The sequence below is a fragment of the Hippoglossus hippoglossus genome, chromosome 16, assembly GCF_009819705.1.
Source record: "Hippoglossus hippoglossus isolate fHipHip1 chromosome 16, fHipHip1.pri, whole genome shotgun sequence".
Taxonomy (NCBI): Eukaryota; Metazoa; Chordata; class Actinopteri; order Pleuronectiformes; family Pleuronectidae; genus Hippoglossus; species Hippoglossus hippoglossus.
Window position 1 is genome coordinate 2,848,751 of NC_047166.1, and position 24,684 is coordinate 2,873,434.

Consider the following 24,684-nt stretch of genomic DNA (forward strand, 5'->3'; position numbering starts at 1 on the left):
ACTTTTTAGTTCCTCGTTATTATTTTAGAATAAAACATTTCGTATTCTCTTTAAAGCCGCAGACACACAGACGAGCAGTGGTTCACTGGAGCTTCTAACATCCAGGGACTCAAACCAGTGAGTGTCCACAAGACTAACTGTGTTTAACGGGGTCAGAACTGACAGTCGGGGGGGGGGGGGGGGGGGGGGGACGACATGCTGAGATAACCTCTGACACCTCGTGCCCTCGATCTCTCCACACCCCCTCCTCCCCCTTCCCCTTCCCCCCCCAGCCACACCCATGAACCATTAAGGCTGTTTTCTTCTAGCAGGGGGAAAAAAGATGGCCACCGGAGGTCACATCCAAGTCCAAAATAAATTGCCTTCTTTCCTGAGGCTCAGCCATTTTAATAGTGCAGATTTATTGTGCTGTGCTTTTTGGAGGGTGATCATATGTATGTGGTCAGTAGCGCGTATGCAGTCTGTGACCCAGCCTCCCTCTCACGTTACACCCTATTTATAACATCCCCTCCGCCGGCTCCCCTCGTTCTGCAGTTCCTAGGAACCTCCTTCTGCTCCCAGCCTCGAGCTCCAGTCCCCTGTTCCTCCCGACATCCGAGAGGCTCTGCTGCAGCTCTGTCCTGGTGTTTATCCTGCACGGCCTGGCAACCGGCCGCACGCTCCGGATTACCACAGGACACCCGTTTCAAAATACTTTTCTACTTTGACTATTTCGATTTCCACGGAAAAGCTTTTCTGGGTTTGCTGAGAGGAGACTTGTGAAGCATCTTGGATATGTGCTGGTGATCTTTCTTGGCTTTTTTTTTTTTGTTGGTTGCTTTAGTAGCTTCACCCTTTTTTCCCACTCGCCCCTCTCACCTTTCCCCGGAGGGTCGGTGTGTTTGCATGCGATGGATCACACGCTGTTCGGTTGCCTGCGGAGCCCCCACGCCCCGGCACAGGCCCTTCATCCCGCCTTCACCCAGTCGCCCCTGACTCTGCACGGACGCTCGGACCACGTCTCCTACCCCGACCTGGCCTCTTCGTCCTCCTCCTCCTCCACCTCCTCACCGGCGCCCTGCATCATCTCCAGCTACCCGGTGGACGACGGCCTGTTCCCCGGGCAGCACCACCACCACCACCACCCCCACCCACACTCACACCGCGGCCACCTGCCCTCCCATCAGCATCACCACCCGCCTCAGCACCATGCATCTTGGCATATCCCACAGATGCCTTCACCTGGCGTTACCACGCGCCACAACCTGTGCCACCCGCACTCCCTCTCGTCCCACGACAGCGGGCCCACACCCCCGGACCTGGGCCACCCTGGTGGGCCCAGCATGTGTGCCAGCACCCCCAGTCTGGGCAGTGGCAGCACCCCCACAGGGGCCTCCTGTGTGCCGGCAGACTTTGGCAGACAGACTCTGTCACCTGCTGAGGCCGAGAAGAGGAACAGCAAGAGGAAAAGTGACAGTTCAGGTAAGACCGACTGAGACCGACGTGATTTTACTGCAGTGTTTAAAACTGGAACAATCCTAAAGGCAGAGATTTTATTCCTCTGACATTTCTTTCTGCAAATATTATCAATACCATGTCCAGCGTGTCTTTGTTCAGTCCGCTAGATAAACATCATCACATAAATATCAGCGTGAGAAGAAATTCCAGGCAGAGCTCAAGAACAACACACACATCTGTACGTGTCATTCAAAATCTCTCAGCGGCACATAAACTGTGGAGAGTTTCTGCAGCTGCGATAGATAAACACAGAACTATCTGAAAAGCAGTTTGTAGGTGTTGGCTGCAGCAGAGGAAGAGCGATGCAGACGGACTGAGGCGTGCAGCAAACGCCACATCACGACCGTGTGGGCTCATCCAACTGTACGGGCATGTTTTGTTTGCGAGGATCACATCTGGTTTGTTGCGACACTCTTCACGGGGCAGAAAATGAGGCGCACAGTAAAGAATTAACGTCATGGATTGTAAAAGACCTCGCGACGCACTAAACCCCCCCCCCCCGACTGACGCAGCAACTTTTTTACTTGTCTAAATCACTGCGGTTAAAATAAGTCACGTCGGGTCTGAAACTGAAATGAAAGAATGAGGAAAAAGAATGAATCAGTTTGTCACATTTTTACAAAATCAAAAAAGTATATAAAAACTAACATAATGCAAAATGTAATTAACTCATTTAACAATAAACTGCTGTAAATGTGGGGTTTATAATTTTTTTTTCATGGAATATGAATTATTTAATTATCCCAAATTAATATTCCGGCACATTTCTCTAAAATGGACTTAAATTTAAAAGTCAGAGATATTTACTAAATAGTTTTACTTTCACAGATATTATCTAAAGACAAACTTTGTGTTGGACAAAGTTAAAGCCACTTGTTAGTAAATTAGTGACTTTACAAACTGAAGGTGGCTGCAGATGTTTGGACCTTAATCTTTTATAACCTCTGGACCGTTTTCAAAGATAATCCATAAATAGAGCAGCTGCTTTAAAGTCTCAACACAGGAACAAACACAGGATTATACAACCTGCATATTATTAATAATACACACAGATTAATCCCTCCTTTTCGGGACTGTACTCAAACAGGTAACACAACCTGTTGACCCGCAGCACATTTACAACGCGGCCGTCACCACAATAATCAATCACAACGTGACAAACCGCTGGGGTCGGGTCACGGGAGTTCTCGCAGGGAACGTGATATTAGCGAGAGTTCTTAGTTTTCCATGGAAAGTGCGCTCACCGCTCCCTCTGTCCATTTGAGGACTGCGGGGCCGTGAGCCGCGATCCTGCAGCCTTTTAAAGGCCTCTGAGTGTCACCTGCACTCGACCACACGCTGGTACCACTCATCGGGGGGGGGGGGGGGGGGGGGGGGTTGTGGTCATCGCAGGGAGTGTGTGTGTTTGTAATAGTTTAGATTATAATATAATAGAAAGTGTCAAATATTCGAAAGAGCAGGTAAAAATCCTCGCTACTCACAGATTTGGACTCTACACTGACACTTTTTGTAGTTCCACAGCTCTGTTTGGGCTCAGTGTCATTTTATCCACATGCAAATTGTTGCAACAACATATTAAATCCACAGATTTAACACACCACCTCCCATTTCCTGTCCTGCTTCGTCAAATCCCTTGGAAACCGAGCCTCGGCCTCTAAATCCCACTTCCCCCTGCAACAATAGTTCCTGCACACTCATTACATGTGCGGTGCCTCCTCTCCTGCACGCTGACACCAATCACGCTGATTATCGGAGCTAACTAGGTTGCTGACTCGATCAGCTGTCTAAATATCACACCGCTGCCAGTCGCATGAGATACAGCCCTGATTAGGTTTCACCATCTGGACCAGGAACTTGAGCGAAACCCTGAATTTAGATACAGAAATAATAACAAAAAAACCCGAGAGCTCATTTCCATGCTGGGTTCACCCTGGTTTTTTTGCTCAAATATTAAGCGTCTCAGATTTCTGCCTCTAATACTCGGTTGTGATTGTTTCCTCGAGGAAGGCCACAGGGTCGGTTAATGACATGAGCCACCTCCTCGGGATTCTGGGTGTCTGGTTTCTGGGGAACCTGTTGATTTTTGTTTTTGTGGCCGAGCTGCGGGAGCCTGTGGAGCGTCTGCTCGGGTAGAGCCGTCGAGGGAGTGGTCGTTCTTTAACAAGTTACTGGATTCTCTGTGTGGAACAATAAAAGGTGCTTAACGTCTCATTTTGTTGAGGCGTTGTTGTAAAAAAGGAGGCGTGAGGTAACGAAGGCTTCTCGCTGGCGACCAAATCTGCTTTGAAAAGAAAAACTGTGAATGTGTTGAAGCATTTCACTTCGTTCTTAATGAGCTGCTGTGATGTTATTTTACCCCAAAACACAGAAGGAAAGAAACCACCCGCTAATTGTTCAGCACAGGACAAACAATCGCCAAGTCAACGTAGATACAAAAAAAATTTGCGAGGGTCCTTCTTGCATCGAGCCCGGCTCCTGAACGACGTGCACTGTCTGCGTGCACGTATTTTTCTCATATTGTTCCTCCCTTTCTTGTGGCGAGATGAAAGTTACGGCGGGGACCTAATTGCTGCGGTGGCGTGGCCGTGTCATAAAAGCCCGCCGCTGGTTTTAACTCCAGGCCTGCTGGTCTGAAGCAGCTGGTTGTGTTATTCTTTTATTTCTCTTTACACAATGTCTGTGTTTACCAGCGAGCGAGCGGATAAATACGTCTGAGGCCCGGCATCAATCAGCAACACACTGTTTGCAGCGCTCGGGTCGAAATTACAGGGAGGGAGAGGCAAGGTCAGGGGGGGGGGGGGGGGGGGGGAGCCGGACACAGGCTGCGGGTCAAGCAAAGACCTGTTTCATTTCATCAAGTTGATGTGGGAATTCTTGCAGTTTATATATCTGTTTGTGTTTGTCCTCGGCTCTAAAACGGTGCTTTTACAAATATAACTTTTGTAGAGCAGTTTCAGTTTCCCCTCATCTTCTCCTCAGCGTCCCAAGGGAGTAATTTCACCCTGGAAAAAAAAAAACAACACACAGTTAATTAGAAGGAAGATCCACTTTCTGGCAGAGAAGCAGAACAATCCGGGGTCCCTCCGGTCCAGGGGGGGGGGGGGATCTTCAGTGATGGTTTCTCCTGTGACGTGGCTTCGCACCGTCTCTGCGTCTGGCTGCGAGCTGCAGGACTATTTACAGTTTGGCTTGACGCAGGCGCCGCTGGATTAACACACGCTGCAGAACAGAGCTGCTGATGAATTCGCATGCAATCGCTGTTGCCTTCAAGTGCAACGAGAGCGATTTGTCCAACGGAGAAAAACCTCAAAGTCTGCACACAATAGGAAAGTTCGTGAGGGTAAATGAACCGTTCGGCTTTTTCTCCAGAGAGTTTGGGGAAATACCAAAACAAAAAAGTATTTTCTGGGGCGAGGAGATAAAGTGGAGATGACACGTTCTGGGGATTTTATTTAGTTTTTATTCACATGTACGTTTCTCACATTTTCTTTTAGATAAAATATTAGAATAAAAGAAAAGTCCCTTACTTATATTTGTTGCACACGTGTATTATTTCATATTTTCTTATTTTAATCAAAGAGATCACTTCATTTCCCCAACATGCTTTCTTTAATATTACTTAGTAACCTTTTATTTATACATGCATGAAGTTTCTAAGGCCTTTTCCTGCAATTTCCCAATTGCGATTAGAGGAGTTATTGTTTTCCTGGCTTCCTGGAAACTGCAGAGAAAAGGAGAATTAAAAAGGTGCATAAAGAAAATAACAGAAAATAGTTTCTAGTCGTGATATTTCTTGCAGGTTTGAGAGTGAAAAACTAATCCTGCACCAGTTTTGGTTCATAACTTAAGAAATCAAGTTGCAGCAGCAGATTCCTTAAAGACGAAGACAAATTAAATCCATGTTGTAAAAGTCGGCTTATTGTGAGAGCACAGCTGCCACAGTCTCACACACACACACACACACACACACACACACACACACACACACACACACACACACAGACACACACACACACATGTGCAGCCACTTGCGAGTCCTTCCAGCCACTTAAAGTGTTCATAAACAATGACTGAACAATAAAGAGTGAGTGACAGCTCCCATTGTTTCTCTTACCTTGCTCCTTTCTTCCCCTGCTGACTCGCACCTGCCACATAACATTTGCATTAAGTTTTATTTTTTGTGAGAGTGTGTGTTGCACATAAATCTGCTCTGAGTGGAACAGAAACCTGTGTGGTGTTTGGTTTCAGAGTCCCAGGACGGGAATTACAAGTCAGACGTGAGCAGCAAGCCCAGGAAGGAGAGGACGGCGTTCACCAAAGAGCAGATCCGAGAGCTGGAGGCCGAGTTCGCCCACCACAACTACCTGACCCGGCTAAGGCGCTACGAGATCGCCGTCAATCTCGACCTCACTGAAAGACAAGTACGTTCCCGCTGCTCGTTTCCCCCTCAGGTTCTGACACGGTCGAGCCCTCACATTAGCACGTTGATGCCATGTTGTGAAAGCAGAGGTGGCCTCGGCACGACGAAGACGAGGCTCCTTCAGCTCGCTACTGTGTTTTCCTAAGTTTGGTTCAGAGGGCCGTCGTGCTCCAGATGTGGCTGTGTGACGGGACTATGGTATTCCAGATGTTCCTGTCTATTCTTTCAGCCGGGGCCACAGTCAAAACAGGGAGACGGGCTGAAGGGAAGTGCTGTCTAGCAAGTCACTTCCTCTCGCCCACTACACCCTGCGAGCAGAGGAAAAATAAAGTTTGGTCGGTTGCTGTAAAACACAGACACGTGAAATAAATCACAGGAGATCAGTGGTTTGGGGAAGGAAACGCTCGTACAGCCTGTTGTTCCCTGACACCCGAGTGGAAGCTGTAAGTCACACGCAGCTGACACCTCGCCGGTGATTCTCTGCAGCGTGATACAGTGAAGAGAGGATGTGAAGAGCAGATCGGACACACGAGCGTTTCAGGTGAAGCCTCGGATTCAAAACCACAACTTCAGCTGTGAGCGTCCGTGCAGATTCATTTACGTCGCGTCACGTGAATCCTCTGACAGACGATATTAACTGACGTTCTTTTGATTTGTGCAGCGAATAACATCACCGGTGGCACCATTCCATTTAGCTCCGGGGCCCAGACTTTTTTTATTGTGCATTGACTGGGACAGCAGAATGGAACAGAGCCGGCTGTTAGTTCCACCTGATTTTCCTGTAAAGCCTCATTAAAACGTCGGAAAGGTCCAAGGCCAAACGAAAGAAACTAGAGTGACAAATTAAACAATATAAAAGAATTAAAGTGCGATAAAATGCAGGGAAATCAAAATAGTCTCAAATTTCATCTAATAAATTAAATTAACTCAGGTTTATGGACCTTGGAAATTAGAAATGATTGTTCCATCCCTGTTTTCCTTCAGTAAAATGCATCACGTCTGATTTCAGAACATCTTCACCAGCTCGGTGACTCCAGCCGCTGTAAACTATCCATGAAATTGTGCATTTTAACAATAAACTGTATTATAAATAAATATAAATGTAAAGAAAACACAAATAAAACCAAATATATTGAAAATAATCATTTTTAGGCAAAATATAAACATGTTTTCTTCATTGCTTTGGTAAAATAAAAGTTGATAATGATCCGTGAGTCCGTGAAATCCTCATATCGATCGATATTATCATCCAACCGATATACCGATTGGTCTCCAGTGTTTATCATTGTGGCCACACGTGATAGAACTGCACAGGACATCCACTGGTGGTTCGATGCCGAGTTTTCCCAGTGACTGAAACCATCTGCAGGTGCGTTTTAACGGCCTCTCAAACTAAAGTGAGCCGTAAAAACCTGCTCGGTCACATTTAGGAGCGAACTCATCAGTTTCCAAGCAGCAAGAAACTGACGTGAAGAGTGATAAATACATCAAGTGTGTCAGAAAACCTCTGCTTTCGCTTAGCGTCACAACCCCCCCCCCCCCCCCCCCCCCCCCGTCCACATAACTCCAGTCAGCGCAGCCACCTCCGTTCCACTTCGACCGTCTCCCAGGCCGCGGCGATAAATCCGTCTGTGGCACCGAGCGGCACAAAACGTGCGTGAAGCGTCTCCGGCTCATGCACCGCAAGTTGTGTGTGACCTCAGCTTTTGTGTCGCGGAAAATATACAGCGGGAGATAGTGAGGTAAATATTGGCATTACAATCAGCGAGCTGTTTGGAGGAAATCTGACGGATGTTTTATGGATCCACGGGCCGTGACAAAACTGGAGCCGATTCAAAGATGGCAGAGGTGGAGCAGCGGGGCCTCGCTCGTTGTAGCTTTTAGAGTTGACGCCACGAGCATAGGAAAGAAAAAAGGGAATTGAAGTTTTTGGATTGAAGTTTTCCCAGTAAGAAGACGTTTTCAGATTAATACATATTTCAATCAAAACCAGGTTAAATTCGGGTTTAAATTACATATAACTTATGATTTTAATGACACAATTTCAGCATTAAATCCCCAGAGGTTACTCACGACATGACCTTTTCACCTGATGTGACCCAGGTTCAGTCCAGCTGCTCTGTGTGTTTGCACCAAGCCGCCGCCTCCTGCTCCGCGGATGATTAAACGACCCGTTTCAAAACAAAGCATCAGTTCTGCTCGACCGGTCAGAGGTCAGGAGTCTCAGGATGCGTTGTTGTGATTTACCGGGAGGATCACATGTTCGATCCCCCCCCCCTCTGCTGCTCCCAGAAAAGGCGCAGAGGCTTGTGAGGAATCCGAGGTGACACTCGGCCCGGCGTACGCCCCTGACGCGCAAGACAAACGTTTGTGCTGTCACCTAACTTCCTGTGCCATGTGACCACTTGGGCCCCCCTTGGACCGACGCTCCCCCAAAAATAAACCCACCTCACCCTGCGTGACAGCGGGTGAGCTCGGCCAGCCCCCCCCCCCCCCCCCCCCCCCTCCCCTCAGGCGCATGTGTCAACACTCCGAGAGCCTCTGCTGCTACTTGACGTGCAAACTGTTTTAAGCAACAGCTTAATCATCAGTCTGAGAGACGCAAATACGGCCGAGGCTGTTGAGTCAGGGAAAAACAGGTAGACGCCAAGTGGCAGATGGAACGGAACGAGTTCACAGGAGAGAGAGCTGCCAAACTCCGGGTCGAGCACTGAGGCTTCATCGCTGCTCCTTGATTATTTCTGTTTGTGTCGCTGCTCACACGACCGTGAATCTGACTTTCCTTCTGTGCCCTCTGACCCGCAGGTGAAGGTGTGGTTCCAGAACAGGAGGATGAAGTGGAAAAGGGTGAAGGGCGGCCAGCAGGGGGCGGCAGCTCGAGAGAAAGAACTGGTGAACGTGAAAAAGGGAACTTTGCTGCCGTCCGAGTTCTCCGGCATCGCCGCGCTCCACCACTCGACGGACTCCTTAGCCAACGAGGACAGTCACGACAGCGACCAGAGCTCCGAGCACGCCCACTTATGATGCAGCCCGCCCCCTCTGACCCCTCCCCCTCTAACCCTCCGAGTACAGGCCCCGCCCCCCGCCTCAGGACTGTCCTTAGCGGGACTGCTGTTTGCTGATCGGCCATCGTCATACAACGATGCTAAACAAGTGTACAGATGTACAGACGGATGACGTGCGTCGGAGAACACGCTCATCATGCAGGCAAAATGTATATTTCAAGAACTGAGCACGTCAGAGCAAGATGGTGAAATATAAAAAAAAAAACATTGGTTATAAGTTTCCTTGATAAAAAAATATTAAAAAAACGGGATTTACTATACGGGACTTTTTGGAAATCATATCTAGTCAAACTGTTGTAAACATTCCATGTGGCGTGCTGTGAGAGACACAGGCTGCGGCTTCGATTTGCACTGTTGAACGCACGGTCTGCACCTCCATCAGTTCCTACTGTGTAAAAATGTAAAGTACGATGTGATTGATCAAATCAAGTAGCGGGAGATGAAATTTGCCGAGCTAATATAAATGATCTGTAAATACTTCTCAGTATTGTCTTGACAGTAGTTTCGTAGCCACGCGGGAATAAACACTGACGGTTCTTCAGTCGACACTTCTTCTGCCTGGTGATGACATTTTTTGTAAACAAAACCTGAAAACTGAAACACTTATCAAATCTTTTCAGTGACAGTTGCAAATTGAATAAAATTTAACCAGTGGAAAATGGAATATTTCTTATGATTTCCTTTGCGTGTGTGTGCACATCCGTGGGAATCCGGGCTGACGGACGTGTGTGAAATGAGTTAAACATTGCAGCGGGTGCAGAAAGCCGGTTGATGGCGTTTGCGTGCTAAATTCACCTTTGCCTCGGGGTAAGGTCACGATTCCTGCCAAGACTCGGAGAGCGAACCCGCAAAAGGATCGTGTTCCGTTACAGAATCCAGTTGAAAATAATTTCACGAGTGGATCTCGTCTTTCACCACATTGTGATTGTGCATTCTAATTCGTGCAGACGGGCACATGACGTGACATGTGCGGCTTTTTCTTTCTTTCTTTCCCCTGAAGCAAAATCCGTGGGATGAATGTGATCCTTTCTTTTTCTACGTTGCAACTGTTAAAGTATTCACAAGTATTGAGGACACTCACCTCTCACACTGGTTCGTGAAACACCACAGATTATAAACGTTATGTTGTAAACGCTCATTTTCAAATAGTAAATCTGGCCTGAAACTGTTAATTTGTGCGTTTGAATTGATCTTTTTAAACATGTCTCATGATTCTATGGTGTCTTAACTGCCTGATCATGAGGCTTTATCCTCTGATGGCAAGTCACAGTTCAATGGCCGTTACCATCGAAGCACAATACTAAGATTAAATTGATTGGTTTTGACCTTTCAGGCTCTCAGGCTGTACGGTGGCCCTGAGAGCTCAATTTAAGAAAACACGTGTAAACAGAGACAGAATCGATTTAACACATGCGCAGCAAATAGAAAACACGCTACAAATACACACTCAAATTCTTCTATCGTTCTGCTCTGATCCAGGTTGCGAGTGTTTTCATTTCATCGCTCTCCGACCAATCAGCGCCTGGAAACCAATCCGTGACCGGTGGTCATCTCTTTGGAACTGATCGTCCAATCAGGACCGTCTTCATCTCGCCACGAGATAAACATGAGCAGTGGAGATAAACATTTAAATATTGTTGGGAACAAAAATATATACACAGGTTGCATTAGAGTATAAACACTACTAGGTTCTGTAAATATAAAACTATTTAATAATTTCATTTCAAATCAAAAGATTAAAACAAATATCTTGGATGTTCCTCACATTCTGTGTAAATAATTGCAGCCGACAACTGGTGAGTGAAACCTCTCAGCTTGTGTCTCCTCTTGGTTCGGATACCGAGGTTTGGGAGAACAGGTTGTGACATTAATAAAATATGAGAACAAAAACTTCCTCAGTTCACATTTTGTTCATTACTGATTAAAAGCTGCTCTTTCTAAAAACTACCAGTGTTTATCAGGTCAGTGATTTTCTCACCTAAGACAATAGATGCATAACAAACAGTAAAATCCCTCGTGAATCAGAAATTTTGATTTTTTTACTTGCGACTCTTGTAATAAAGAAATTATTTATAAAACTCTAAAAGCTCTGAGGTGGTTCAGGGTGATCCTCTAATGAGCCTCAAAGCATGAAAAACTGTTTAAATTGCAATTTTCAAGAAGCCGTAACAGCTTCTCCTCAACCCTTGATTATTTGGTTCATAACCCACTTTTTACATTAACCCACAGCTCTACAATATGATAATGACCTTTTCTACATAATGACAATCAGATGCTCAGTAGATAGTAGAGTCCTCTGTTGGTTTGACAGTGACCCAGAGTACACACCAGCTTTCTGTTCTGAACACTGTACATCTGCTCAGAATGAGAACAAAGAGTTTTTAATACTCAAACATGTTTTACATCTTAATCCTGTTAAAAACTGAGCAGAACTCAAACATCTGTAATTTATAACCACGATGACAGAGGTGAGAAGTACTGAAGTACAAATACTTAGTTACTGTGATTAAGTGACCTTCAGTGGGAACCTTTTTACCTTGACACTTAAAGTGCACTTCAGAGCCGGTACTTTTATGCTTTGTCTTGTGCAAAGAGGTTGAATCAGTACTTATACTATCTATATAGTATATATAACTATTCTATTCATATACTATCTATCTATTGAATCAGTAATTATACGTTATTTACTATCTATCTATCATTATACTTCATATACTATCCATTTATCTATCTATCTATAGAATTAATACTTATATTTCATATAGTCTCTCTCTCTCTCTCTCGCTCTCTATTATCTATTATCTATCTATCTTTCTTTCAATCTATTATTTATTATTACACTTCATATAATATCTCTATCTATAATAATAAACTTGGCTCCATTACATAAGTCACAGACACCAGGATGAGGAGCAAAGGTTGAAGTCTGAGTCTCTGGGGAACGATCAGAAACCTGCGGCCACTTTAAGAGAACAACACTTCCTGTTTGTGAGGAGAACTTTTCTCATGGGGGGAGTTTCACAGCTGTCCCACTTCACTACACACAAACACACACACACACACAGACACACACACTCTGTCACAGCGAGCTGCAGGCTGGGACTCACACACACACTCACACACACACAGACACACACTCAGGGGCTCAGCGCAGGTAACGGGGACTCACCTGCAGCAGCGCCGCGGGGAGGAGGCTGCTCATGGCCGACACTGGCAACATGTCCACGGGGATCCGGGCCATGTTCTCCCTGCTCACACCCGGAGAGTCCTCGTTCCAGAGGCTGGAGGAGGTTCCCAACTATGTGCAGCAGGTGGGTGTAACGACAGGTGCGTGTGCGTGCGTGTGCGTGCGCGTGTGTGTGTCCTCAGGGGATTCACTGTAGTAGAGGAAGTCATTTAAATTGTAATGTGTGAGTGTGCTGCAGACACGACAGTGAGAGATGCTGCACCTGCACATGATGCAGTCAATATTAAATATGTGTTACGTTATTACTGTGCATGCAGACATACCCTCAACTGGGGGAACATCCTGCATGTCTATACTGGTTTTTGCTGCCAAATCCCAGTTCTAATGAGGCTAATCATAATGTCCGAGGCTCTGGTTAAGGTTAGTGGTCAGATGTGAGCTGTGGTTAGGTAAAGATCGAGGTTAGGAATGAGTTGGTCACGGTTAATGGGAGGGACAGGGTTTTGGTTTGGTTTTCCACAATGAATGGAAGTCGATGCATCGTCCTAATTGGAAAAGCTGCACAAACCTGTGTGTGTGTGCTTGTACTTATATCTTTGTGAGGACCATGTTCAGCATAGACCCTACACCTTACTTTTCATTGGCCTGTTTGAGGGTTAAGATTTATATATATCTATATAAATGTATGTAAGGAGAAGAGAGACAGTCTGAAGCTTAATTGACCAGAAAAATCTTCCCCCATCATATGATGTCTTATGATCAGTGTTATGAAGTCACAATGAGAGAAGGACGTCATGCATAGTTCAGAAATCCATTTTCCAAGGTATCTCTGCATCACAGGACAATTGACTCACAGCTTATAGGTCAATGAGTCATTGTTTGTATGGATCCAGGGATTCTTCTTTAAAAGGTTTAAACATCATAAGTTTAAAGACATTACTGTGGGTTGTTTGTCTGTTTGTCCATTTGTCCATTTGTCCGTCCTGTCCAGTCTTATGAATGTGATATCTCAAGAACACTGTAAAGTAATTAATGAGTCCAAACGTTCACTTGTACCCGTAGATAAGATTTGGGTCATCAAAGGTCAACATCCCAGTGACCTCACCACGTTGTTCTCCTCATGACGCAGGAAACCTCAGGATTGCTTCGAGGAAATTTCTTAAAATTGAATCCTAAACTTTCACAGTTATAGTCACAAGGTCACAGTGAGATTCATACGCTTATTTATGATGAATTAAACCTATTAATTCCCTCAAATTGTTCAGAGACACTACAGCTGTACACACACGACTGGTTTATCTGTAAATTCATGATACTTCCAGAACAGATATGAACGTTATTTTTTTATTCCTTATTCTGACGAATTTCAACAGACACGTTAAAAAATAACTAAATTACACGTTAAAGTGAAATAAACACAAACATCTGCACAAAAACTGAGACAAATTTTAATCAAGTTAAGAGCTGCAACAGTTAATTATATAAAGAATATCTACATAGATTATTTTATAATCTGATTATTATCAAATCATCAAACATTTTCCTGTTGAAATGTTATTCATAAAATATTTTCTATTTTCTTGTGTAATTATTTAATTATTTTTATTGTGTCATACTGTATTTTATATTTTTCTGAATACCAAGAGACTCTTAAATTTGCGAGTAATTTATAAATTTATTCTATTTTCTGCAGTTTTATAGACCAATTAGTTTATTAATTAATTGAGGACATTAATCAATAATGACAATTATACCTACAGCCCTAAATTTGATCATAGTTTCATCACCCGGCTCAACTGAAATATAGAAACACAGATATACTGCAGTTCTCATGTTTGTACTTGAACTAAAGAGAAGTGAATCATGGGCGTCACAGTTGTATTTAAGTGCAGCACTTCAGTAAATCTGCAGTCGGGGTTTCTCCTACTTGTTTCTGTCACTTTACTGTGTCTCATTTGCCTTTTTATTGTGGCGAGTGTCTGGTGCAGGTTTTAGCAGCACGTGTTTGTTATGAGGTTTTTAAAGGGCACATCAGGGGAGGAGAACAATTACCCTCACAGCAGGAGTCCTCACAATCCACGACCAAACGTGATGAAACAAATGTGTTATTGCCGCGGGGCTCAGTGGTTATAAAAGTGTGTATGGGTGTGTATGGGTGTGTTCGGCGTCTGTGACTCAGCACTGTTTACAGTTTTTCCCCGTGTCATTAATTACTCTGCACATTTATTGCTCTTGGATCCCAAAGGCCAAATTAATTAGAAAAAACAAAACGCAATCTGACTAATTTTGCATTTGTTTGGAATCATCAGTTTGTGTTGCCAGGTTTCTTCTGCCGATATGAAAGCAAACAAAATATTTCTGAGACAGTAACGATAAAAGTTTCTTGGCAGCCGACATGTTTGCAGCCAACATCCGTAACCTTATTAAATGAAAAGGATGTTTGGGGAAAGAAGCAGACATCTGGTGCACAAACATCATGTTTTATATAAGGTTTAAAATAAAATACGATTATTAGAAACCACAACAAACAGTCACACACATGCTGCAGCATGAAGGAGGCTTTTTGATTTTTGGTTTATTTGTAAAAAGATAAAACAAAACAAAGGGAAAGACGCTTTTATTGCGTGCAAGTTCAGAACAAGGACAGAAACGTTCTCATGAAACAAGCAGACAACAAGATGCAAGCTTCTTCCTCTTCTCCGCTTTATTCCTTGCACATGAGAATGAGCTGCTGAATAATGTTGTCAAGAAGTCGGAGCTGCAGAGGTAAAACTATCCTCTAGCCAGGAGAGGGGGGCGGTGGGGGGGGGAGGTTGTAGGCCGGCGTCCAGAAAGATAATGTCTCTCTCAGCGGGTTCGGAGGAGGTCTGCCTGCGCTGCGAGGCCCATTTGTTCGCCGCAGCTCTGCAGTCTGCTGCCAGATGTTGGAGTGTTGCGTGTGATCGCACGTCCCTGCAGTTGCTCTCGCCTCTGCACGTGCACACGCATCCACACACACACACACACACACACACACACATCCACGTCGCACACCTGCATGCTCAAGTGGAAGCCTTCACATGTGAACACACACACACACACACACTTCCTCCCGACCCACCTGCAGATGTGTTCCTCTGCGATCCCGGCACACCCCGGCTCTCGGCGGGGGCCATGTGTCCCGGTTACGACTGCAGAGGCTTCTGGTCTGTGAGCGCCTCTGAGCTAAAGCTAACCAGCAGAGCAGCTGAAGTCGCAGTCGTGACCCCGTCCCTCGCTAATTGGCTCCATGTTTGACAGACCCATTAAGAGGTTATTACACGTTTGCAGCGCAGTTAGAGGTGGAGGCCTGTCGCTGACTGTTTGGTTGGCGCTCGCCATTTGTTTTTGTCAGAGCCGGTTACTGGACGTCATCCATTCTCTGCTACGTCGGGAGAAAGTAGAATTTTGTCATTTTAATCATTGTAAGTGAGCTGCTAATAAAAAACAACAACAACAAAAACATCCATTGTATGTTTGACTTTATGAATCACATGATTTGTGAAAATGTTGTTTTTAAATAAGGGGGACTTTTTAACTCGGGACATTCTCCCACCAACTGCGAGGACAGTGTCTTTAAAAATAAATCATCTTTATTTACCTGCTTTTATCCAATGACTATAACTTTGCAACTTTTAATCGTCACATTTTCTAGTAAATATCTAGGTTTAATAAATTATTAACAGATTCTATTGTTTTTATGCTCAGATTTTTATTTAGATTCTGGCTAAATGTTGGCAGAACTAAACATTTTGATTAAAATTTTAATGACGTAATTTCTGAATTTGGCACATTACTGATTAAAGCTACAGTTACAGCACTTTTTACATTTTTAAGATTTTACTCTGAGACTTAACTATTAATGAAAGTCCAGGTAGCTGCATGTCGTTATGAACTGTTTAGCAGAATAAGCAGAATAACTTATATCTTAACTTTACTTAGATGACTGTGTTTTATTTATTTCATCTATTAGTTGTGAAACATCTCACCCCTCGTTTAGTTTAGTTTTGCTTGGCTTCCCCCTGACGTCATTACAAGTGAAGACGTGCGTTGTTGTGTTCGCCCTGTGGTTTGACTCAAACCCCCCCGAGATCACGTCTACCTCCAGAGCGGCTCTGCTAAAGACAAATGTTTGTGATCCCCGATCTGCCAAATACGCCGTCGGCTTCAGAGCCGCTGCTCGAGCCTCGGACAGCGGAACAAACATCACGGATCACAAGACGCGAAAGTCACGCAAGCTTTTAGCTCCTCCGCCAAAACAAACACTCCTGATCAACACAACTGGTAAAAGCAACAGTGGAGTTGAAACTGTCTTGTTTTCACAGTCTGTAACAGCTGATTCATGGTTTTGTGTGTGTGTGTGTGTGTGTGTGTGTGTGTGTGTGTGTGTGTGTTTGTGTGTGTAGGCCACTCCTTTCTTCATAGGGCTGATGGTTCTGGAGATGGTGGTGGGCGCGCTGAAGACCGGAGCCCCGGTGGTCACCGTCAGCGACGGCCTCACCTCCATATCTTCTGGGATGATCTCCAGACTCCCAACGTGAGTGTTCAGGCAGGTCGTGATATGTAAAGATGGTGGAGCTGAATCAGTCACGTGCTTCATGGCCGGACTTCTTTCCTGTTTCTCATAGGTGTGTTTATGAATTGGGAAACCGACATGATTCAGGTAGATGGATGAATTCTATTCAAAGGAACATCGTCACCTAAGCTAACGTGGTGTGAGACAGAGTGCATGGTGTTGATCTACGAATGCAAGAGCACCATTTGCATGGGGAGGATCATATTTTTGTCACCCTCACTTTAATACATCCATTCATCCATCCATCCATCCATCCATCCATCCATCCATCCATCCATCCTAACACCCACCCTCCACTTATCTGGTGTCGGGAGGTGTTGGTGGCAGAGGAAGCAAACTCGTCCTGACGTTAAACCAGCTCCTCCAGTGGATTGGTGCATTCGATCCTGTGATTCGGTCGTTAGCCTGTGACGTGTCGCTCTGATTGTCCCTCCCTCTCCTCAGGTTGTTGGTTCGAGGCTGTGAGCTGACCGCCTACATGTACGCGTGGGAGCGGTTCCGACTGGTGGAGCTGCCCTGGGACTCCGCCTGGACCTGGTGGTTCACCTTCCTGGGGGTGGACTTCTGCTACTACTGGGTCCACCGCTGTGCTCACGGTACCGACGTGTGCCGATGCTCACAGACAGTTCAGGGGGTTGAGGGGTCGGGTGCAGTTCATTGAAACGTTTCCTCTTGTTTTCTCGTGTTTTCAACGTCGTGTGGTTTCAGATCTGTGTTTTACCCAGAAACAAGGAAGCATCACTCGAGTGTTTAAGAAGTAAAATTGACAGAAAATCGACCGTAGATGACAAAAGTGATTCTCGGCCTCATCCATCATCTTCATCATGTGGAGGAACACTCACGTCTTTAGGCTTAAAAAGGTGCACGTGACGGCTTTTGAAGTTTGCTCCTACGCGGAGCATGGCGGCTGTGGTCAGCCTGGATTCATGGTGGTTACGAAGGGTTTGAATGGTGACCACTTTCCCTGGTGGAAAAAGTATTAAAATGTCAGTAGAAACTTTTTTTTCAAGCCGCTCCTGCTCCATGATCCTCGTCTCCACCGACCAGACACATGCTTAGTATGTTTCGAGCGGTTATACCTAATTCAAAATATGGATAAGTAGGATGCTTCAAAGATGGATCTCTGAATGGAGGAGCTTGTATTTGTGTTGTGAATCGAACACCGATCAAACGTCTGCCCCTGAGATAATAGAAACTGAAAAGTACAAAGCGAGTTGATGATAAATGGCAGTAAAATGTTGATTTAGTCGCCGTCCCTGCAGGGAGGAGTCGTGGAGATAGCACACACATCATGCTCTCCTGGACGCTGCAGAGGAAGCAATTATTTTTGAGTTACATCCAGCTGTTCTGGAGCTGTGCAGATGTGAGAGGCCGTGGTCTCCAGAGGACTGCGGTCTGAACCCGGAGCTGTCACAGCAACTGGCCGTATATAGTCCCGGCTCTGAAGCAGCAACATCCTGCAGCAGCATCACTACGCTGAAAAATAAAAAAAAGATATATCCCGGATGCAGTATTTCTTAAGTAGTGGCTGGACGTCTTTAGAAATGACTCTTTCCGTGTGTGTTGGCTGATGCACGTGCCAGATGCTCAGCTGCCACACAGCGCACACAGGATTTAAAGTGGTATTTATCTGTGGCCCGCACTGATGTTTATTTGTGTCAGCGGCACATCAAGCTGCCCGACGTCGCGTCCACATGACTCTGGAATGAAAAGTCCAGTGCCGCGGTGTTGACGTTAGAATTTGGCAAAACAGAAGCTGTGTTTTCAAAATGTGCAGCCGCCCGCTCGCCAAGAAGTTCCCGACATGATTCTGAGGTGAGCGAGAACATCGCCTCAGGAAGCTTCTACTTTACAGCTCGGTTTTTATCTCTTGCCACCGTGACACAGGACGGGTCTGGAGATTGGGTTGTCGTTGTGCAGTTTGTGTGTCTGTGTGAGGCTTTTTCTGTGGAACACAATAATTCTGTGGAACACAATAACACAATAAATGTATCAACATGTAAAGTATCTTAACAGCCAGAGACATCGTTCTAGAGATAACTGATGATTATTTTTTAGTATTAATGAATCTACTGAATATTTTCTCAATTTGATAAAGTGTTGAGTCAATAAAACATCTTAAAATAATGAAAAGCACAAATAGTACCGGACGTATTACCGCAAAATTTAGTGGAAGGATGTTTTATTGGTGAGGAAACAAATCCATTAAACTTTGGTGCATATCCAGGATCTTTTCTTTAATTTCTTTAACATTGTGCATTTTATTTCCACATGTCGTTGATTTCTCAGAGGATTTTTTGTGAATATTTAGGGTCTTGGAATTTGTGAGTTCATCCATTTTTCATCAAAAGGAAAAAACAGATCTAGTGTTTTTATTGGGGTTTGTTACTTTGCAGGATTCTGCAAAAACTACTGAACTAATATCGATAAAAAAACGTTCAGAGCATTGTTTTGTAAGAAAACCAAACCAAATCAATAACTTGCTCTTTTCCCTTTTCGGAGAAAATGGGTCAGTTTTTTGGGATCTGTCACGAGTCTCATGCAAAGTCACATCTAAGTCAAACCTTGAATCAGCACCGTGAAACTGAATCACGTTGATCAAACTCCACACGAGGAGCCGAGGATAATCCCTGATGATCCGTGTGTGGGACTATTTCTTTGAATTACCATGGTAACGTGTCTGCTGAGTGATATGGAGTGAGTTAGGATTTAACGATGTGTGTTCCTGCCCTCGTTGTCTGACGATGCATATTACAGGACTGACACTCACACTCGTACATATGCTGGTTTATTTATTTTTATGCTCTAAACTGCAGAATCCTTTTTATGTCTCAGTTAATAAAAGAAAGTTTCCACTTTCATTTCCTCCTCTCCCAGCCCGTTGGGGTTGTTATCATGGAATATTGTGGCGTCACAGATAATTGTCCGCTGCTCTGTGGCTGCTGCGCTCGCTCGGGATGCAGAAGCCTTTTTCTTTTTTTTGTTCCTCGTTACCAAAGGAACGTGGCTCTGCTCCGACCGCAGGACAGAGACGACAAGGTCCTCACTCCTCACTCTGGTCAGCCAAGGTCATCTCGGTCAACCGGAGTTTGACCTCGGGCTTGTTCCACAGCAAGGTTCAAGCAAAATGTTTTCCGATGTGTGGGAAGAGACGTTTTGCACGATAAAGCACCGAAGAATGAGACGTATGCAGGATGCGGCCAGACGGTAGTTCTCAGCAGTTTGATGAGTGTCAAATTATCATGTAGAAATGCTTCGGTGGGTCTGTTTTATTGCACATATCATCGTGCACTTTTACACCCTGACCAGTGAAAATACTGCATCTATAATCGTGTTGTCAAGACGTTTGAGCTATAAATATTATAAATATTGCAGAAAACTTCAGAAAGAGGCACAAGTGACATGGTCTGCTGGGGAATACAAGCCCTTATTAGCCCGAGTGTAAAATATCAATTTCACTTTGACCAGTTTTTACGGCTCCCTGTTTTTTTTTTCCTAGTTTCCCTCTCGTGACTTCCACATGAGAGGAACAGCTCGAAAAGATAATTAAGTGGAAAGTACTTTGAAAGGCGGCCTGTCGTCTGATGCCTCCTCCGCTGACGAGACGTGACTGCTCGGCTCTGCTCTCTCCAGACACTGGGATCTTGGAGATACGAGCAGATTGGAAGGAACGCGAGCTGCACCAGTCTGCGTTTAGGTCTGGATCTTATTCAAGCTTCTCTGTTCAGTGTAAGAAAAAAGACTGAGACTCTCAAGGTTTGGTATCGGTTTATTCTGATACCGCTGCTAAATCAACACTTTGAGAAACGGTACCGGTGCCAGAACCGAACCATGCATCGCTAGGTGCTAAATTAAAGGTCCAGTGTGTGAGATTTAGGTGAAAGGGATCAGATGTTGAATATAAAATAATCCCAGTGATGTTTTCACTGGTGTTTAATCATCTAAATTGTACAAATTGTTGTTTTCTTAACCCAAGAATGGGATTCTTTATATTTAAATACTTTATATTTACATCGGGAGCCGGTCCTCTCTACGGAGGCAGCCATGTTTTTTACAGTAGCCCAGACTGGACAAACTAAACCTTTTGAGTTTTTATGACGTGTTTGGAAGCTGCAACATGACACTTTACCACTAGATGTCACTATATTCTACACACTGAACCTTTTAGTCTGTCCTGCCTTCCTCCTAGTTCTTCTTCTCTCGGGTCACAGGCAACTTGGTGGATTCACCACCACCAAGCTGTTGCTCCCGGGACCCAGTAGCAGTAATCAGGTCCCTGCTCTCGATTCCCCGCCCTCTGCTTTAGCTTTAGTTATTGTGTCGACTAATGTTTTCTGTAGTGTAATGTTAACTCGACTGTAAGCTGGGCAACCATGTCAGTAGATGGGTCAGGCACCGACATGAGGCACCAACATCTTCCTGTGTGTCGGGTGCCGGCTGTGTGGGAACAGGTGTCTGATTGGCAGCGGGTTTCGTGGCCAACCCCAGTGACCGGACTGCGTTTGTGGCCTTTCACTGAACATGTGGACTGAAGACAAACGCCGGCCGTGGTTAATCTTTAGGGAAATCTACAGATTCTACTTGAATTACCTTTGTGCACACAGACTCAAGCAAAGTGTTTGTTTACCTCTAAACATCCTCGATGTCCCAGGGCTGATCTACTGAAGCTCCAGTCCGCTCTGCTCTTACATGTACGTTTTAAATTGACCGAATGCTACGATGTGTAACTGCTCTAATTCCTCAGATAACACGACCCTGAATAAACATTGACCACAGGTTATTGAATTCAAGGGCATCAAGGCCATCTTTAAACACACTAGTTCAATAACCTGCTGACCAACAGGAATCGAAAACAAATTCCTAAAAACCCCACGTGTTCTTTCCCCTGCTGCCCCCCCCCCTCCCTCCCACCGTCAGACAGACTAAATATATTCAAAACTCAGATGGTTTTGGGGGAGCAGGAGGCCGACCCGGTTCAGATGCGGCCATGTTGTTGACAGGCCTGTTGATTCTGTTTATTCTAACCTCATATCGCCGGCACCACTAATAGCAGCTCTAGTCTCGGGCAGCATCTATATCCAGGCCTGCCAGCCAGGCTGCAGCCATTAATCAGCCAGTCAGCTGTCCATACTCTGATTATATGTGAGGTAATGGAGTGACGCTGCCGTCGTCTCACCGCACCGGGGGCTGCCGCCGCTGCGTTACACTTATAGCTCAGGAGACATCGGGGAGTCCACTCGAGAAATTCTGTCACTGCTCCTTTAATGTGAAGTGTTGAGGCAGAACACTGAGGTATTGATATTAGTGGAAAGTTAGTCAGCTGCTGGTGTTGGAGATTAAGGCAATTTGATCTGGTTGGAAACGGAGAAAGACGCCATTGTTTGAGTTAAGGTCGGCAGAGGAGATGCACATAGATATCTTCGCCCTTTTTATTCACTTTTAAACCAAAACTCTACATTTCAAGTTGACTCTGGAAGTTTTGACTTAATTCCTCAAATGCAAAATTCGAAAAAATCAATTTGTTTCTCAACATTTCTCCTTAAACAAGTAAATAAACAGTGTAAAGTTGCAGACGTCTCCTCTGGGTCCAGTGTCTTCTCCTCCCCTGCAGCGTCCATCTCTACTTTCTGCCTCTTCCTGCTCCCGATCACTTGCCACCTCACCACATCCTCTGCAGCTCGCACCTCGTGCACACTCCTCCCTTCCCTCCTGCAGACAGCAGCAGTTGTTAAGTCAAACAGATGTGCTCAGCACTCCTCTGCGTGTCCTCCATTCCCGAGCAGACGCAGCTGATGTGGATGTTATTGTTTAAAGAGGAGCTCCTCCTGGCTGTGTGGGGGGGCGGAGGGGCGCAGGGGGCTCCATAAATCTTTGCTCTGACGGCGAGTTCCTGGCGTGGTTGCAGGTTTTTGCGGGGTTGACAAAAGAATCCGGGGCCCCCGCTCGGTGCGCTGGTTGTGTCGGTACGGTCTGGTCAGGATGTGGGGGTCTCGCACACGGCAGCAGCAGAGCGCGAGTGAAAGGCCTCATGGGAGGCAGAGATAACATCAACAGTGATGTATAGGTCACTGAGCTCACACTCTCCGTCGGCTGTGTGCGATGAAAGAGACAAAAGGGGGACGTCTACTGAGAGAGCGTCTGGTCTGATTGAACTCAGTCCTCGCGGAGGGAGAATGTCCACAGGGCCTGTGTGTGGAGCACTTAAAGAAAGTGTAGAAAAGAGGAGAGTGTTATGATGGTGGAGGGGGACGCTGAGCTCAGCAGAGGCCACAGTCCGGCTGTCTGCTGCCCTCGTGTGCTCCTCTCGCTGGACGGACAGACTTCCCTCTGTCAACAGTGGTGACAGACGACTGCTGACGCTGCTGAGGACGAAGCGCCGCTGATGTGTGAACGTGACGGATGAAGGAGAAGCCTCGCATGTGGAGTGTTGGAGGTTTCAGGGAGAAAGCTTTTTGTTCAGGGTTTCAGTCTGAGAGATCTCGTAGATGTGCAAGAAATGCAACAGACTGGCTGTGAAAGAAAATCCCCACATTTATGGTCATAGAAAATAACCATGTATTAGATTTTACCCTTTTATTATTTTTCGTGTAACTGTGACAGATGCAGGATTATGGTGGATATTTTAGGGGATTTCGAGAAATGAAACAAACGAACTGAAAGAGTCGTATGTTTTTCGTTTTGGGTCTTTGGCCTAATTTAGTTCCTTTTAGTTTCTTCATGGATTTTTGAGTTTCTGTATTTTGTCTGTTTGAAAACCTCTACGAAGTAATATCTTAACTAAAACATCATCTGTTTGCATCTGAGCAGTAAAGAGAGGGAAAAGTAAACTTATTTAGATTTTAGTGATTTTAAACAACAATATTTGAGATTGGAGTAGAATTTATTTATATAGAAAATCCCTGAATCGGCACCAAATGTGAATGAGTTCTTCTAGGACCCAAACCACACCCCCCTTTTCCAAGTTTTATGGAAATCTATTCCGATGTTTTTGTGTAATCACGCTCACAATCAAACAAAACAAACATACCGACCAACTAGCAAATGGAAATGGGCTGAAAACAATATGAGATCTTACCTCGCCCGTCACTTTCTACTCTCTGGTGTTCGCCCCCTCCGTGCGGGAGCTGTAAGTGGCCCTGACCGGCGTTAGTGTGTTTAGTTTAGTGTGTGTGACTGAGCCGTGTGGACAGCATGAAGTATGGCAGCGGTGGAGGGGAGTTGGCCGACCGTCCCGCCGAGTCCAGCGCTCGCTGTTTGGGTTGGCATCCCATCCAAGAGCCCACCAGTCCAAACACTGGAGGGCCGTTCACAGCCCATTAGCTCCGTGAGTGACGGGGCAGCCCACCACTCGGAGGGCTGCACATGAAGGACGCGGCCTGTTAGTGCCAGGACTCTGTCGCTGAGGGTGATGATTGAAGCGGCTGATTGATGTAACTGTAAAAGCCTTTCACAAGGTTTGAGTGGTACACCAGTTGATTTGAATCTCCTTCTACACACGTTGCTTATTTTCCTCTTGTCCAGTCACACGTTCTTTTCACGGCAGCATTATTCAAAGTGCAGTTTGATAATTGTTGGCGCTTTACTGCATGCATGGCTCATAATGGAGCTGGATTTACGAGGCTCAACAGGACCTGGGTTCTTGCGTTTATGTGACTTATGTAAGTGCCGCTGCTGACGGGGAGGAGGTGCGCGTTGTTAAAGTCGAACTCTGACTGATTATGACATATAGGCCCTGATTATGTGTCATGATATAATTCAACAACTCAATTTAGAGAAATGTAGACGATTACATCACCGCGCTGCCACTTCTTCTCTGTAATGCACTGAACACTGTGGCTGTAACGTACTTTACTGTGGCTGGAGGGTTTGATACCTGATGGTGTGTTTCACTAGAGGAAAATAACATCAGGAAAACTCAGGA

At 45.4% G+C, this 24,684-nt stretch overlaps 2 protein-coding genes across 3 annotated transcripts in view; both read left to right on the forward strand.

Moving 5' to 3' along the window:
- Window positions 1-401: 401 nt before the first annotated feature.
- Window positions 402-9,216, forward strand: meox2a (mesenchyme homeobox 2a). Its single transcript, XM_034611942.1, has 3 exons — window positions 402-1,461; window positions 5,746-5,918; window positions 8,723-9,216. Exons 1-3 carry the CDS (start codon window positions 891-893, stop codon window positions 8,939-8,941), a joined length of 963 nt encoding a protein of 320 aa, XP_034467833.1. The 5' UTR covers window positions 402-890; the 3' UTR covers window positions 8,942-9,216.
- A 2,767-nt stretch (window positions 9,217-11,983) lies between these two features.
- The window catches only part of agmo (alkylglycerol monooxygenase), a 39,763-nt gene continuing 27,062 nt past the window's right edge, over window positions 11,984-24,684 (forward strand). For both annotated transcript variants that reach the window (XM_034611397.1, XM_034611396.1), the window contains exons 1-3: window positions 11,984-12,293; window positions 16,594-16,724; window positions 17,208-17,359. In XM_034611397.1, coding sequence (XP_034467288.1) covers window positions 12,183-12,293; window positions 16,594-16,724; window positions 17,208-17,359 — 394 coding nt within the window. In that variant the 5' untranslated portion in view covers window positions 11,984-12,182. The remainder of the gene's footprint in view (window positions 12,294-16,593; window positions 16,725-17,207; window positions 17,360-24,684) is intronic.

What these genes read in the sequence shown, in the direction of transcription:
- meox2a (XM_034611942.1), top strand. Translation starts at nt 891, where the DNA reads ATGGATCACACGCTGTTCGGTTGCCTGCGGAGCCCCCACGCCCCGGCA. An exon ending in GAGGAAAAGTGACAGTTCAG is followed by an intron (nt 1,462 to 5,745) that starts GTAAGACCGACT and finishes GTTTGGTTTCAG; the next exon opens with AGTCCCAGGACGGGAATTAC. An exon ending in TCGACCTCACTGAAAGACAA is followed by an intron (nt 5,919 to 8,722) that starts GTACGTTCCCGC and finishes TCTGACCCGCAG; the next exon opens with GTGAAGGTGTGGTTCCAGAA.